At 41.9% G+C, this 17980-nt stretch overlaps 1 protein-coding gene across 3 annotated transcripts in view; it reads right to left on the bottom strand.

The window, feature by feature from the left end:
• The window catches only part of AGBL4 (AGBL carboxypeptidase 4), a 1079895-nt gene that overhangs the window by 457358 nt on the left and 604557 nt on the right, over window positions 1-17980 (bottom strand). For all 3 annotated transcript variants that reach the window (XM_081055075.1, XM_081055074.1, XM_081055076.1), the window contains one exon: window positions 16574-16790. In XM_081055075.1, the coding sequence (XP_080911201.1) occupies window positions 16574-16790 (217 nt within the window). The remainder of the gene's footprint in view (window positions 1-16573; window positions 16791-17980) is intronic.

Below are 17980 nucleotides of genomic sequence, written 5' to 3'. Positions count from 1 at the left end.
GGCCTTATGTAGTAGCTGTGCTGTGGGCACAGTGGCAGAGTTTGCCTGGTCATCTGAGCTGGGTGTTCCAAGTGTGTCCCCTGTGTGGGTTGTGTGTGCCCTCCTGTTGTAGTTGAGCCTTGGTTGCTATCTGGCACATCAATGGGAGGGATTGACCCTCAGGCTGATTGGTTATGAGGACCTGCCATGACTAAAGTGGAGGAGTTGTTGTGCAGGGGCTGACCCTACAGAGCAGGATGTGTTTTAACAGGAGTTTGGTGCCTTCCTAGTCTGCCCTTTGGGTATATCTTTTGTGGAGGTGGTTGGGTGGTACTCTGGTGCAGATGCTGCCCTCCAGATGTGTTGGTTCTGAGACCTCTCAGGAGGGTCCCTGCTGCAAGCCAAAGTCAGGTGCTGCCTGTGCCCTGCCTGGGGCCATGTGCCATGAGCCACAAAGCGGTCCATAGATGTCTTGCACCAGCACTGGGCTTGAACGTTAGTGGGTTTGCGGTTTCTGGGAGAAGTTAAGCTGCAAACTGAGGCACTTTCAAGCCCAGTGCTGCTAGTGCCAGGCGTGGGGCTGCTTAGCAAGAGGTGTGAGGCATACCGAGGCCAAACGCTCCTTGTTTGAGGTTTGTTGTGGTTGTGAGAGGATGCAAGCACAGCATTTACCCTCCTTGTCATCTTGACTGGAAATCCGCAGCACAAAAGCTTTTTAATTTGATAAAGTCCATGTTATCTTTTGCTTTTGTTTTTGGTATAAGAAACCATTACCTAACTCAAGATCACAATGATTTATTCCTATGTTTATGTTTTTTTCCTAAGAACTTTATAGTTTTAGCTTTCACATTTATTTATTTATTTATTTCACCAAAGGAAAAGAGAACAGGGAGCAGGAAAAAGAGGAAGCAGAGGTCGGCAATGTTAGAGGAAAAGAAATAGCAGCAGCATCCTCATTGGGAGAATGTCAAACCACAGGGAGGCCCTGGAAGGTGGCACCTAACCCATTTCCTTTCTGCTTCCCTCCACCACACACCCCTGGCAACAATTCTACAGAGACAAGCAGAGCTCTAGGAGAAGGTTACTACAATCTCAGCCATGTTGCCAGCTAAAAGATTTCCTGGGAACTTCAACAGCTCGCTCTGGGAAGGAGCACAGATTCTAGCCAGGAACCATCAGTCAAATCTCACCTGGATTTTCCAATTCCAACTGCCATGGTGTGGGATGACTCATAAGCCTTTTTTTATCTAGGCCCAGTGCTTTGTCCCTTTCATGGACTGTGAACAACATGTCCCAGCATGTTGTTCCCGAGCCAGCACTGATTGGCACAGTCACCAAGTCACAGAAAGCAAACTTTTTCAAAGTAAGATTGCAGAGTCTGAATCATTTCTTAGGCCAAAAAAATCATGTTGCAAGTTGATTTAAAATTCTACCTTTTTGAGACCTGCTTGAAGCTGAATAAATACAAAAAAGCCAAGAGTTGTAGCCAGTGATCTGTTTTTTAACACTGAAATAATCTCCCTGAATACTAATAATAGGATTCTATGGAAATGTCCATTCATTTATCAAGTCTCCCTGCAGCAGGACATTTTTGTTAGAAAATGGATAATAACAATTTGCAACTGATTCTATTCTATTCTATTCTCTTTTCCCCAAGAGGAAATTTCCCCAAGAGGCTTTACGAAGTCACCCCCTAACGCCCACCTTTCTGAGTTTCCAACCGCTCTCTTTGTAATACTTTTGTCTTTTAAAAATGGCCAAGAGATAATGTCGGAACTAGTTGATGGACAGTTTTGATTCTTTTTTTCCCCCTTCTCTTTTCCCCTTTATATCAATGGATCATAATTTGCTTTAGGCAGGGATGATTCCCAAGGGAGCTCTAAGCGGCAGAATTAGCACTGGGGACTTATTCTGGGACCCACTATCAGCCACAGCCTTCACTAAACTCTTTCCCTCAACAGACCTAGACCTTTCATCTCAGCACCCCAAACCCCATTTCCACAGCCTTTAGTCAATCTTGAGCATGACCTTCTAGATGTCTTTCTGATCTGTACCCTCTACTACATTACCAATACACTGTCCTCACACCCATTAAGTATCCCACAAGACAGAGCTCAAATATTACCTCACTTACACAGTTCTTTCTGATTCCCCAGTTTGTGTTATGAGCCTCTTCCATGTACCTACCATTCCTGTCCAACGTCCCACCAATCACCTGCACCTTGGTGTCTTCTATACAGTTATTACCATTAATAAGTAGTATAATTTTGGAAAACTTACTTAGCCTCACATGCCTCAGTGTCCCCATCTGCAAAATGAATAGTAGTACCTGTTTCATAGAGCTGTTGACACTGATTAAATGAGATAATAAAGGAGAATAGTGCTCAGAAGGTAGTAAATACTGTTAGTTGTTCTCATTTTTATATGACAAAATGTATAGAGTAGTCTCCCCTTATCTGCAGTTTCACTTTCTGCAGTTTCAGTTACCTGCAGTCAACCATGGTCTGAAAATATTAAATGGAAAATTCCAGAAACAAACAATTTATAAGTTTTAAATTATATACCATTCTGAGTAGCGTGATGACATCTCACACCATCCTGCGCTGTCCTGCCCGGGGTGTGAATCGCCCCTTTGTCCATTGTGTCCACGCTGTATGTGCTGCCCCACCCCCCACCATCACTCTCATTAGTCACTCAGTAGCTGTCTCGGTTATCAGATCAACTCATGATATCACAGTGCTTGTGTTCAAATAACCCTGACTTTATTGTTATGATTGTTCTATTTATTATTAGTTATTGTTGTTAATCTCTTATTGTACCTCACTTGTAAATTAAACTTTATCATAGGTATGTATGTATAGAAAAAAATAGTATACATAGGGTTCTGTGTTGTCTGTCATTCAAGCATCCACTGGGGGTCTTGGAATGTATCTCCCACAGATAAGGGGGACTACTGTACTTTCAGGGAGCTTAGAGTCTGGTAAGGGAAATAAATACAGTATTACAAATGCATTATATCTAAGTATTTACAAATAATTCAGGAGGCACTTTCACATCTGTTATCTAATATCTACTACAAGTCTCTTGTCATGACAGTAACTGAAGCTAAATCACAATGCCTAGTTTGCAGACAAGGAGTAAAGAGATTATTGGACATGTCAAAGATATAAGTGGCAGAGTCAAAATTCAAATCCCATTATTGCACCAGCCCTGATGGTCTTCCTATTTAAATTATGACTGAATACAGGGTTTCTCTGTATATCTGTTGAAGTTGGGGTGGGAGGCTAATGCATGAGTAAAAAGAGGCACAGAGAGGTTAAGTAACTGGCCCAAGGTTACACAGTTAATGATTGACAAAGTCAGATTCTAACCCATGTTGCTCACACTACTTACACAGGCATCTCATTTCCTTCTCACTTCCTTGTAAGGGCTCAGTTAATGTTTGCAGAAAGAGTATGCATGTGAGCAAACCTTGCAGAGTGGCCCGGGAGTAAGAGGTGGTGGGCTGGAGTGGACGATCTAGGAGTCAACCGCTGGGCGTCCAGCTAGAGTTGTCCCATGCACCCACCGTGTGACTAAGGAAACTACCTCCCCTCTCTGGGCCCCAGTGTCTCCAGCTGCAGAAAGAGAGCACAGTTTGCAAATATCACTAGCACCTGAGTCCTTTATTCAAACTAAGTCTGTAGGGAATGCCAGTAAGTAGGGGCTGCTCTGGTGTGTACAGCAGGGAGGGCAAGAGGCTATAGCCCTGATTTCTCAGAAGTCCCTTTCCCTTTCCTTCTCAGTGGCCCCTAAGGTACCGCTCAGAGCCCAGATCCTTCCTTAAGGACACAGGGAGCATGGTTTTAAAACCCCAAAACTAGAGGAACTTAAGGTTCTTCTTGTCTTTGACATTCAATGACTCACATAAGAGAAATGACCTTGTGCCTCAATGTTATATGCCAATGATTCAATAAAATGGAAATGTGGCTGCAAAGGAATTGACAAAGGATGACCATTCCAAGAGGTACCAAGAAGGAATTTTGGCTCTAACAGCAAGACTTCTCCACCTACCCCGAGTCCTATACATAAGCCTAAATACAAAAATACTCCTTAAACCTACGAACAGAGGAAGATAGATATCAAATGAGTAATCAGAAGAGTGATAAATGTTTTAAGGGAGAAATAGAATATCTTATATAGACACATAACAGAGGCTCTCAGACTAGTCTGGAGGGGAGTATATCAGGCAAATTTCCATGAGGAAGTGATGTTCAACTTGGATCCTGAATGTAGAATAGGAAGTATCTAGGCAACAGGCCACAGAGAAAGAACATTCCAGGTAGATGGGCCAGTATGCATACAAGTTAGGGAGAACAATCTATGCCTCACAGAAAGAACTGTAGAAAGGCCAATGTGGGTACAGAATAGACAGCAAGGTGACAGGGGTATGAGAGAGGCCGAAGAAGAGGCAGAGGCCAGATTATACAGAATCTTACAAACCATGTTAAGAATGTGTTATTTTTATCTTAAACTACTGAAAGGCAGGGTGTTCAATGGGTCATTTTTATGGATACTGAAATCGCTCAATATGGTGGCAGCAATGCAGTGGAAAAGATAATTATGGACCAAAGTCGTCCATGATTAAGGGAAGTGTCCAAGACGTCAGCAGATGACAGCAATGAGGAGGGGCAGGGGGTTATATAGACTGATGACATAAAGCTCAAAACATGTGTTTTTATAGGATGTCTTTTTATAAAAGGGAGGGCAAAGGGGGTCTTAAAGTAGCAATCTGTTAGCAAGAAGGATGCCATCTGCCAACCTTGGTAGGGAGTGTTCAGCGAAGAGGTTGGTCAGGTACTGCAGGATCAGTGAGGAGGTGAGAGGAACACAGGTTAGTGGGAGGCTGGGACTTTCTGGCAGCCATTGTAATGCTGAAGAAGCTACGGGAGCACAATAGAGAGAGAGCCTGGAGGCTGGTTTACCTCATATCTTATACCCCTGAGCTAAAGAAGGTGTTGTACCTTCCCAAGAGATGCTGACAGTTTGAACTAGGACACTGGCAGCAGAGATAAGGAAGGGACAGATACTAAGGATATTGAGTTGTAGCTTTGATCATACTTAGTGACAGACAGTATGTGAGGAGTGAATAAAAATAGGACAGGTTTCTGGCATGAGCATCTGGAATGATGGTGATGCACTCACTAAAGCAGAGAACCCAGGTTTGGAGCCTGGGTAGCCTGGGTCAGTCTCTGCAGCTTGAGGTAAAACAGACATGTGCCTCCTTTCTACCAGAGGGAGAAGCCAGGGCCATCTCATAGCATCTCCTCCACAGGCCCTGTGGACCCAGGGCTGAGGTTTGGAACGCATGGGCCACCTGTATCAGTAGGGTAAGTTGGAAACCCCTCAGCCAGACACTGAGAAGATGTATCTGCCTCCAATTAATTTGGACTCTTTTTGGAGGGAATAGCAAAAACAATGCCAAGAGAGTGGTGACTTATGAAGTGGCCTTCTGGAAGGGAGCCCAAACCACTAAGCTTGTTTAATTCAGAGTGTCTGATCAGGACAACGTTTGGTGCAGATGGTGGTCCACAGAACTCTCCTGAGAGGTAGACTAGGGGATGATAATTGAGATTCCTAATTTCCAACAATTACTCAATTTAAAACTCAGCCAAAAAGATGTAATTATTTTTCATACATTTGTTTAGTCATGTTGCCAGCTGCAACTCCATGATTTTTACTTCAAAGGGGAAGAAAGAACAAAAGGGAAGAAACAGAAGGAATGGAAGGAGTCTACGCTATTTTGAACTTGTCATCCTGGTCAGAACGGTCCTCTCCCTCTCTAGCCTCTTTTCTGTGGTGTTATTACCATCTCTTCCCTGACTTTCCTGTCCGCAAGGTCATTGATTCCTTCCAGCTCCTTTCTGAGACACTGCGTTTTCCACACAAGTCCACATAATGACTGCAGTAGAAGCTTCCAAGCTCCATTATCTTAACTTCTTTCAGATCTCCTTATACTTGTCCAGTCTGCTCCTCTTCCTCCTTACCTAGCTTTCCAGCTTTCTCTGGTTATACCATAGCCTCAATCCTCTTCGCTTCAGTTTCATCTTTTTCCTTCTTCTCTTTCTCCTTCTTCTCCTTCTCCTCCTCCTTCTCCTCCTCCTCCTCCTCCTCCTCCTCCTCCTCCTCCTCCTCCTCCCCTCTCCTCCTTCCCCTCATCATCCATCTTCTGCATCATTATTATTATTACTTTTTAATCTGACTCCCAGATTCTTAGTTTGGTTTGTACTCTGAAAATCTTTCAAGATGAGGCTTTCAGAATCTTTCTTCTGCCACCTGACCATTCTCACTGCGACTTTGCTGATCTGAGAACCAAAGAGCTGCTGAACTGTGCCAATCCCACGAGAAGGGGTCGGAGTCCCAGAGGGGGGGTTCCTATTGGCCAGCACCCTCCTTGTAGAGCCCTATCTAGCCAGACCCCCAGAAAACACTCCATTTTCTAAAATTTGCCCTTTGCCATTTGGTCATCACTCACTCATCATGAATTTGAACCAGTCATTAGATAAAACTTTATATATAATCCTTTGGACAAGATGAAGAAAGGGGGGCAGGGACACCATCTTGTTTCTTTCTACATCTTTCACAGTATGTGGTACATAAGAGATAGTAACTTAAATTGAACTAAAATGAACTCAGTTGAGTTGAGTTGGAAGAAGGTAAAATCTTATTCACTTAGGTGACTTATACTATTGGGGTTAGAAGCATTATCAAACCCCAGGGATTGATATTGAATTTGTATAAAAACATTAATCTAGGTATTCCAGAGAAGTTTCTGGTATCTTAGTATCCAAGTGCTCCATGGTTGTGTAAGATTTTAGCATCAGAAGAAATTGGATGAAGGGTGTGAGGGAACTTTCCGTGTTATCTTTTCAACTTTCCTATAAATCTGAAATTATTCCAAAATCAAAGGTTTATTAAAAAAGAATGCCAAAGAAATGAAAAATAGCTTTATTTAAAGAAAAACAGCAAAAATCTACTGCAGGGAGGACTTACTGGTAAAAAGAAGCTGATGTAAATTCTGGCTACGTTTCTAGAGGTGCAGCATCCAGAGGAGAGGCAATAGTGTGGTTATACTGTAGGAGGCTTAGACCACCTGTGGAGTTCACACATTCGGTTCTGGCATTTTAAGAAGGAAATCAACTACCTACATCATGTCCTGGGAACAAGAATGAAGGTCCAAAGTTTAGAAACCATGGACTATGTAGAAATGAAGAACCACAGGGAGAGGAGAAAGGAAGAGAGAAGCTTGGAGATGAGTCATGAGGGGTTATGGTCACTGTCCGGCTAACTTTGCAGGCCTGTCCAGGGGCTACAGGAGGAAGTACATGCAAGGTGGGCCTGAGTGTGGAGCTAGAACCAAAGAGGGGCTATTACAGTGAGGCAGCTCCTTCTGGGGATGGTAGGACTTTCTCGTCATTGCCACCTCAAGAAGGGTGTGAGGAGAGGCTGAAGAGTCACCTTTCTGGAATGTTAAAGGAAGATTCTCGTCTACACAGTTTAGTTCCTTGCCCATAGGAGATGTCTGATATATTTGTTAAATTTGAATGTCACCCCTGTAGTTTTGGCTTGAGAGACTGTGTGTGATGTTAAGATCAGAGAGACCAGCATTGGTGGGTATTTCTGTAACATTCTCATTACTACCCATGGTGTCTTGGCAATAGTTTTCCTCCTGGTCCTCTTGGCTACTCTGCCTGTGGGAAGGAGTTAACCTGACTCTAGATCAGCTGCCATCTGCAGGGACAGCCTGGAGACAGGAGGGTTGAGTGCCACCATGACCCTATTTCCTCCTGCTTGGTTCCTCACTGACCTCCACATAGAGCCCATATTCTTTAGCTTGGCATTCAAGGCCCTCCTGATCCAGCCTTCAGCTGCCTCTTCTCTTTCCCCCTCACTAGTCCTCCCAGTCTTACGCTGTACACGGTGCTCTTATCATTTGGAACCACACAAAACTACCAGAACTCACTATGCGTCTCAGTCTCTGTATCTGTTTTGATTACCAATTGAAGGTGCCTCTCTCCTGAAGACTTCATTTCTTCTCTTTTGCCCCTTCTCAGCCTACTACCTACCTCCATTATATCAAATCTCTTACCATCATAACCATTATTAGTTTTTACATCTGTGTTGCCCACTGCATTTGGTACTTCTCAGGGGTAGAATGTGTTTTCTATTTGTCTTACTGTCTCTGGCACCCAATATAGTGCCTGACAGGCAGAAGGTGTGCACTAGATATCCATAGTATTGAAGAATGGCTTTGCAAAAACTTGGTAAATGACTACACATGTTAATAGAATATTTGCCTATCCAGGACTGGTTTAGAGTCCATTCTTTGGAATCCACAAAGCCTTGGCTTCAAATCCCAACTTTGTGATATAGACAAATTACTTAACTTCATTGTATCTTAGTTTTTGAAATAAAATGAATGGGGGAAGATAATATTTACATATCTCAGAGCTTAAATACTTCCTTCTAGTGATGCCTTCACTCCCTTTCCTGATTTAATTTCTCCAATCAGGAGAAATGAATTATATTTTTCCTATTAGAATGTAAACCTCATGAAGGCCTGGATTTCTGCCTAATTTCACTGCTATATCCCCAGAGCCAAGAGAGTACTGGTTACGTATGAGGCATTCAATAATACTACTAACCATATAATGGGGTGTTGCGAGGATTGAGTGCCATAATGTACATAAAGGTTATAGCATTGTGTCTGGCACATGCTAAGCACTCAGTAACTACTGTTATTATAAAATAAAGAGCAGATTAAGAGGCAACATTATAACAGGCCGATGTGTGTTCAGAACATACAATAGGGATGGCGTGAACACCTGAACCATAATTTATGTTGGAGTTGGAAGGAATGCTTGAAATAATGTGGTCTGACCTTCTGAGGCCCATAGAGGAGAACTGTTTTTCCCAAGGTCATAGATCTAGCCAGTGGCAGAACATAGACAAGATTATTCTCATATAATTGATTGTCTAGTGCTTCCCTAAAATATACTATCAGATTATTTTCTTTGTTTGATGCTTCCTTTTGAAGTATCCCTAAGTATGGGAATGGCTCTCTACACCTAATTCTTTCAACACTCACACACACACACACATACACAAACACACACAGAGTTATGGGTTCATCTAATTAGTCCAATGTCATATAAAAAAAATAATGTGCTTTAAAATCTGATGTTTGACAATTAAAATCTATTTCCAGCTATGTTGGAATGAGAGTATTGGTAAATCCTATCCCCAGAAAACAAACATAAAGCTACACAAAATCGACACACAACCCTTTCAGTGTTTTGGAAATTGAACAAAGGCATACAATAACCTTGAAAGTATTATGCTGAGCAAAACTGCTGACCTTCAGGTAATAAGAGTGGGAATCTGTGACACTGTGTCCTGCAGTGGCTCCATCTTCCCCTAGGCTTGGTGAATGCAGGGTTCTGTTAGGGTGGGCCAGGCCGCGAGGTCTGGCAGCTTCGGTGTGAATTTGGAGAGGTGGGCAGTGCTCACACCCACCAGCACTGCCTGTGGAAACACTTATCACAGAGGCGAGTGAGTCAGCCGGGCCCACAGTTGCAGGATTGGGACGAGCATATTCTGGGCTGAGAGTGCGTAAGGGCTCAGCAGTGACCTGAGAAGGCTCAAGCCAGCCACACTCTCCTGGCAAGCCTGAGGCTGCAGCAGCGCACATAGGAATCACAACACAGAGGGGAAGCCACAGCCAGGGCAGACGTGAAAACTGCCCAGACTTGGACTCTGCTCCCCACACCCACACTCAGATTTATGGGCAGAGGATGGAAGCTTTGTGGTCTCAGGCTGGGTGAGCACACACTCAGCCCAGTCATGGCTGACCATGAACCTACACAGACACAAGGCTGCCTCTCTGGGAATCGAGGCTTAGAAATGGAACAGGAAACTGTGCAGAGGCATGGGAGAAAGATGCCGAGGTAATTCATGAGTAAAGTTAGTCTTTTCAACAAACGGTGCCAGAACAATTGGATAGCCATATGCAAAAGAAAAAAAAATAGATCGTTACCTCAAAAATTAATTCAAAATGGACCATAGACTTAAATGTAAGTGAAACTATAAGAATTTTAGAAGAAAATATAGAAGAAAATCTTTGTGGCCTTCAACTAGGCAAAAAGTTCTTAGATACGACTCCAAAAGCATGATTCATAAGAGAAAAAAACAAAACAAAACAACAACAAAAAATACCCTAATAAACTTGGCTTTAAAACTTAAAACTTCTGTTCTTCAAAACGTATAGTTAAGCGAATGAGTGAAAAGATATAGGACAGAGTGGGGGGAAATATTTGCAAAGCATGTATCTGATAATGACTTACATTCAGAATATATAAAGAACTCTCAAAACTCGTAAGAATACAAATAATCCATTTTTTTAATGGGCAAAAGATTTAAACTGACACCTCATCAAAGAAGACATATGAATGGTAAATAAGCACAGGATAAGATGGTCAACATAATTAGTAATTAGGACTATACAAATTAAAAGCACAATGAGATATCACTACATACTCACTAAAATGGTATAATAAAAACAGCAGATAATTCCAAGTGCTAGTGAGCACATGGAGAAACTATAACCCTCTCTTGCATTGCTGGCAGGAATGTCAGATGCACAACTAACTTGGAACACAGTTCCACAGTTTTTGTTTTGTTTTGTTTTTTAAGTTCAACAAGACCTTACTATATCATGTCAGACAATTAAGTGCGCGAATTTATCCTAGAAAAAGTACTACACACCTCATTGCTGAATATTACTACAGTCACCTCTGAAGTCCTCCCCTTGGGAAGCTATGCACTGACGCCAACACCTAGTTCACCCTTCAAAGCAATTTTGGAACTCTTTTTCTGGCCATCAGAGCTGTCATCGTATTACCCTTGATGTCCTGGATGTCATCAAAATGTCTTCCTTTCAATATTTCTTTTATCTTCAGGTAAAGAAAGAAGTCATTGGGGGCCAGATCAGGTGAGTAGTGAGGGTGTTCCAACACAGTTATTTGTTTATTGGCTAAAAACTGCCTCACAGACAGTGCCGTGTGAGCTGGTGCATTGTCGTGATGCAAGAGCCATGAATTGTTGGCAAAAAGTTCTGGTCGTCTTTTTTCACGCAGGCTTTTCAGCACTTCCAAACAGTAAACTTGGTTAACTGTCCAGTTGGAACAAACTCTTAATGAATAATCCCTCTGATACCAAAAACGAATGGTTAGCAACATCGTTGCAACAACTTCATGAACTTAACTCTCAGATCTCTTATGCCGAAATTACTCCACTCCTAGAAATCTAGCCAAAAGAAATGTGATCGCATGTACACTGAAAGATATGTACGTGATTGTCAATAACAGCATTATTCATAATGGCCCCTAACTGAAAATAATCCCCATTTCCATCAACTGGAGAAAAAATGAAATGTGGTATATCTTTTCAATTAGAATACTATTCAGTTCTACAAATGAGTGAAGTACTGATACATATCACGAAATGGTTGAATCTCAAAAGTATGCTAAGTGACAGATGCTAACTGCAAACTATGCCTAATTCCATCTACATGAAATGCTCAGGAATGGCAAATTTACAGTGTCAGAGAGCAGATCAGTCGTCTAGGGAGTGGAAGTGGGGATTACCAAAGTAATTTTTGGGGATGATGGAAATGCTCTAACTGGATTGTGGTGATAGTTGTAAAACTATAAATTTACTAAAATTCATAGAATTGTAACTTATAGTGGATGAATTTTATCATATGTAAATTATACCTCAATAAAGTTGCTAAAAGGACAAGCAGAAAAAAGATGATCTTAAATGTCAGACGGTGGCCTTGATGCATATAACAGAGGGGTGTTGTTTGCTGGGGTTGGAAGGGGCCCCTGGGGAGTAACAACGTGAAACACCACTTGCATATAATTAGTAGCAGCAGCAGCCATGCTTATGGTGATTAGTAGTTCCAGCACTAGCAATTCAAAGGCTTGCTTACTCCCCGCTCTCCCTAAGATCTGGATGCTGGCATGTTTAGCCTCCCCACATGTTATTACCCTCCCTCCAAATTGGAATAAGGATTAACTAATTACAGTGGTGCCTTCAGACATAAGACATATCAAACGCCCTGGTAACCAAGAAATGTCCTATCTGCAAAAGTATGCCAGAAAGCCTGTAAGTCTCTGGTATCTGTGGATTGAGCCAACCCACAGAGCTTCGCTAATCTAGTTTAGCCAGCACTGGTACACCTGTACTTCCATTAACTTTACTTTCTTGAGATGCTGCTTTGAATAAAGTACTCCTTTTCTCACATATCTATTGTGAGTCTCAGTAGGTCCAATGGAGAAAGCAGCAGGACATGATTTTACAAGCCATGGGTTTGAATCCTGGCCCTGACATGAGCTAGCCATGTGGTTTTAGCCAGGTAACTTATTCTTTTTAGCCAGAGAATATTTATTCCCAAACTGGGATAATCCTGCCTACTCCATAAAACTATTGTGAGAGATCAGAAAGATCCTATATATAAAGTGCTGGACCCAGCGTCTCTGTGTTGAACCTGAATAAGGGAAAAAGCCATAATTCCTCAATATGACAGCATTTGGCCCCAAGCCTCCTCTCTATCCTTACTTACAGTAAGAAGATTCCCGGTTGCAACCAAACCAGACTTCTCACCAACAGCACCACCATGCGATGACTCAGGCTGCTTCCTGCTTTCTGGGCTACCAGCTCCCCTCCTGTATCCAGTAATCCTATCCATCTTTCAAGACTCAGCTTTAAGCCCATTTTTTAAAATGATGTTTAGTCTGACCATTAACTCTTGTTTTCAAGTTTATTTTTTAATTAGTTTCAGGTATACAAAACAACATAGTGATACACCTCACAAAGTGATCACCCCAATAAGTCTATTACTCATCTGTCACTGTCCATTGCTATTACAATATTATTGACTACATTCCCCAATGCTGTACTTTATATCCCTGTGACTATTGACCATTAACTGTTTATACAAGTCATGAGATCCTTAATTATATACTTTTAAACATATTATATCTGTTCGAACATGTCTTATTTCCTCTGGTATAGAACACATTTCTGGAAGTACACCAATACTTGGAACAGGGTCTGAAGTAGGACAGGGGTCTCAAATTATTATTATTTTTTCTAACTGAGGAATTCTTTAAAAAAATAATTTGAAAACCCCAATCAAGTCCAACTTTCTCATTTTATAGATGAAAACTTGTCCCCAGATAGGGGAAATAGCACTCGAGGTCATGGGAGTAGTTTGGTATTAGAGCAGGAAGCAGAATTAGGGTTTCCCGGTAGCTGAGACTGTAGGCTGTCTGTCCTTCAACGTCAATTCTCCCCCACGTGTACAGGATCACCAGCTTTTAGCTGGAAACACGGTGACCCAGAATGAAGATGTCGTTTCTTATCCTCCCTTTAGTTACATGTGGATATGAGTTTTATTAAATGGCATACAAGTGGAAGTGTCATATAACTACATCTTCTCCTTTCTCCCCCTAACTTCCTTCATCCTGCTGTCTGGAACATGGATGTGATGGTAGAATTCCACATTGAATCATGAGATTGACGGCCATATCCCAGAGATGGCAGAGCAGAAAGCTGAAAGAACCTGACTCCCTACGGCTTTCAAGGAGCCAAGTCACAGTATTAGCTCTGGAGAGGCTACATTTAGATTTTTACATGGAAGATAAATAAACTTCTATCTTGTTTAAATTGCTGTTATTTTAACTATGTATTTTGAATATTATTGGAAGTGTAACTTATCTTATTATCCCTCCTATCAGCTTTCTGATGCTCTTACCTCTTCGCATTGCCTCTAAATAGGTATCTTAAGTCATTCTTCCACTCATTCGATGATTTACTCAATAGCCATTCATTGTGCACTTACATTCTGCCTGGCATAAGTCTAAGGGGGGTTAGAGTGGATACAGGCATGAAATGTGCAGATCCTGCACTTAAAATTCACAGGTATTAAATGAACTTCACACTCTCTTAATTCATATCACAATTCATATGTCTGGCAAACATCCATCTCGGAATTTCTCTGGCAGTCCCATCTCCTATAAGCTCGCTGTTTCCAGTTATATATTGTCGATCAGACCATTTGTGCTTAATATATTCTATTTGTCTCTCCGTATCCACTCTCTGCCCTTCTCCACTGTTTTTTTTTGCTCAGGGAGGTTTATCTGTATGGGTTGCGTCAGTGGGCTCTCTTGCTCCTGATTTCTAGTTGGGTTGGTCAGTAAGGACCCCTAGCAGGAGATCAGAGGGAAATAAGAGAATGAGCTCTATGCATTTATTTTTTTCTCAGCTCCCTCCCTGTGTGGTCATTTCAGGCTGACTTTATTCCTCAACTGAAGGTCACTGTTGCAATCAAGGTGGCCCACTACGTGACTCTCCTCTATGGAGTTCTCATAACCATCCCTTCCTTCACACCCTCTGAGCTGTTACTAGCCCCAGGAAACTGCAGTCTACCCCATGGTCCTCTACATACTGCCCACACCTTGTAAATAGCCCATTTATTAAGCTCTCCTCAAATTATCCTAATGTGAGGCTGCCATCTGTTCCCTGCTAGCTTGCTAACTGATATACCATGTGTCCCAATTTTCAGTTCAAAATATGTAGGCACAGATACACACGACACCCATCAGAAGCACTGTTATGAAGAGGGTTAGCATAGAGGGAAGATGTTTAGCAAAATCTTGGTGCATAGGGAATCTCAGACTGTAAGAATAGCATCATGAACACTAGCTTGTTGAGACCAGGTGTGGGTCTCATATACCTGAGCCATACATAAACCCTTTTTATTTCTCTTTTTTGGGGTATCCTGGACCAGATTCTATGTCTTTTAAGCAGTCTAGTCTTGAAAACTTTTATTTACAAGGGGGAATCATTTCTAGGTGGAACCCACAGTCACTAGGCATAGTCCAGTGTTTTCACCAACACGAATCAGAACCTCAAATATATTAGGTTGGTGCACAAGTAATGGTGGTTTTTGCAATTACTTTTAACCTTTTAAACCACAATTACTTTTACACCGACCTCATAGTATTTTCTGCCAATTCCACCAGTATCTTCGCTTTGGATCTTTAAAGTGCTCAAAATGCCTATTGTAGAGGCACAATCCAGTTCTTGAAGAGTGAAACATAAAGCCAAATTATCACTTGCTTATTCTTTGCTGGCAATTGAAGTATTGCTGACCAGAGAGAACAAAACCTACGCATCCAATGGGAAGAATGATTTCAAATTCTGAGCTGAGCGGGAGGGAAAGAGGAAAGTGTAGTAGGCAGAACACCGCACCCCACCCCCCCAAAAAAAGATGTTTAAGTCCTGATCCCTAGAACTTGTGACTATGTTACCTTACATGACAAAAGGGACTTTATAGCAATGACTGAGTTAAAGATCTTGAGATGGCGATTATCTGGGTAAGCCCAACATAATCACAAGGGTGCTTATGAGTGATAGAGGGAGACAGGAGATTCAGTACCCGACTGATGCAGTGTGAGAGAGACTCAACCAGCCATTGCTAACTTTGGAGATGAAAGGGAACCACAAACCAAGGCATGCAAGCAGCCTCCAGAAGCTAGACAAGGCAGAGAAACAAATTCTCCCCGAGAGCCTACAGGAGGAATGCATCCTGGCTGATATCTTGACTGTGGGCCAGTGAGACCAATTTCGGACTTCTCCTGAACTGTGAGATAATAAATTTGTATTGTTTTAAGCCACCAAGTCGGTAGCAATTTGTTATGTCAGCAGTAGAAAACTAATAAAGACCGTACGACCGAAATCTCAAGACCCAGAGAATTAAATTTAGGGAAGGAAAAAGGGCTGGGAACTGAGGGATGACAGAGACAGAGCACATGTGGACAGCACATCCAAACTGCACTCCACTTGCTAACCTGCACTGCAGGCGAGTGGAATTCACTAAAATACAAACGTATTCTTTGTCTCAGAGGCTCCCACTCATAACATGCTTTCATGCCTTTTGTGACACCTAGTAGAAGATTTCTCTTCTCTCTGAGTTTTTGAGAATTAGCAGACCTTTTGTATTTTGTTAACCGTGTTTCCCCGAAAATAAGACCTAGCCAGACAATCAGCTCTAATGCGTCTTTTGGAGCAAAAATTAATATAAGACCCAGTCTTACATTACATTAGACCCAGTCTTATTTTACCACAAGACCGAATCTAACCTAATCTAATCTAATCTAATCTAATATGATATAATATAATACCAGGTCTTGTATTAATTTTTGCTCCAAAAGATGCATTAGAGCTGATTGTCTGGCTAGGTCTTATTTTCGCGGAGACAGAGTAGATAGCTAGATCAACTTCATTCAGAAGGACAATCATCTGCCTTATATCTTATTCTGTGACTTCCTGGTGGCCACCACAGCAAAGAATTATACGATAAAAACAGTAAGTTTTAAAAGTTCCAAAGCATATAGGCTACAAAGCACCAATACCCATTATTTGCATTCTATAAAAACCCATTGTTAGGCTCCTCCCCGAAGGATTTCTGTTTCTGAATGGGACTTACCACGCTCTGACCCAGCTGCTCCCGAAAGAAATAATCCATGTTTCTCTTTTGCAGGCTGTCAAGGTAGTGCTGAAAGCGAGTGTACGTATACGGGTAGCAGTAAGCAAACTGGTAAGTATCTTCCTCTTTGTCAAAACAAAATGCAAAGGACATCACGTAGTTCTTTCTATGGTCTGGGCAGCGGTAGTAGTAAACATTTTTGGGTGGCAGCCTTTGCCTGGAAGACACAAACAAAGACATTCGGGCATATCAGACAATCATGCAGTCTTCAAAAGATAATAAACAGGAACAAATGCCCAAGAGAAAAATGGTAACATTGAGCACCCTCGATGGTGTGGCCGGAGACAACACCACGTACCATCTATGGTCGAAAAGAGCCTGGAACCTGGCGGCACTCTATTCAAATTCCAGCCCTACCCTTTATCAACTATTTGGAAAGTAAACATTAAGCAAAGGTGAATAAGTTTTACTCATTGTTTATTCTTATTCTGAGCACCTGTTATATATGCAGGCATTGTGATAGATTCTCGATGTACAATGGTAAATAAGATGGGCGAGGAGTTTATCCTCATGGAGTATATTTGGAGTGGGGAAGCAGTCAATAAAATATTAAAAATAAATACACAATATAGTTACAGACTCTAAACGTGCCTTGAGGGGAAATAAAAGTGTGAAGTTACAGTAACAAAAATAGGGGAGGCCTACTTTTCCCAGAGATGTCAGGTTTTTGTGTTATAAGACTAATTCAGACCTTTTAAAATAAACTAATGTACATTGTTAATATTCAAGGGAAGAAAGAATACCCAAATTTCTTTAGAATATCACGACTGTTTTCCTACAGAACATTTCATGAGACTAATGTTTCACAGAAGCACTTTAGGAAATAACTGCTGTAAAATATGCCACGCAGGCAGTTTTGCTGAGCCATCATGCTCATTCTAGAATAAGGAACACTAAACTGCAAACGTGAGAAAGAGCAAAATGTGCCAGTCAGAATTCCTATAACTTCTTTGCATTCACCACTTCGCATGCTCACAGCACCCTGCCACACTGTGTGACATCCAGACTGTTTACAGTCCCTGAGGAGGCCTCACATTTCTGTTTCTTCAAATCCCATTTCAAACTGTACCTTTTCCACGATCGTCCATTCACAAGTCCAGGCTGGTTCAGCTCCCACATTTTGTAAAACTATCGCTTTTGTATTGACTGCTTCCTAAGTCTTATCCATTAGAATCAGTTTGGAGGCTCCTTAAGGGCAAATATGTTTCTGGGGGCTTTGGCACAGTGGGTAGAGGCTGTAAGGTTCACCTGTAATGGCTTGGCATTCAACTGACAAGCCGAGGGGCACGGGAGCATATGGAAGAAAGTGTGAGGAGGAGGGGATAAGAGACGAGGTGGAGAAAAACA

The sequence above is a fragment of the Rhinolophus hipposideros genome, assembly GCF_964194185.1.
Source record: "Rhinolophus hipposideros genome assembly, chromosome: 8".
Lineage (NCBI taxonomy): Eukaryota > Metazoa > Chordata > Mammalia > Chiroptera > Rhinolophidae > Rhinolophus > Rhinolophus hipposideros.
The sequence above is the reverse complement of the archived record's forward strand: the minus strand, read 5'-3'. Positions and strand labels throughout refer to the sequence as shown.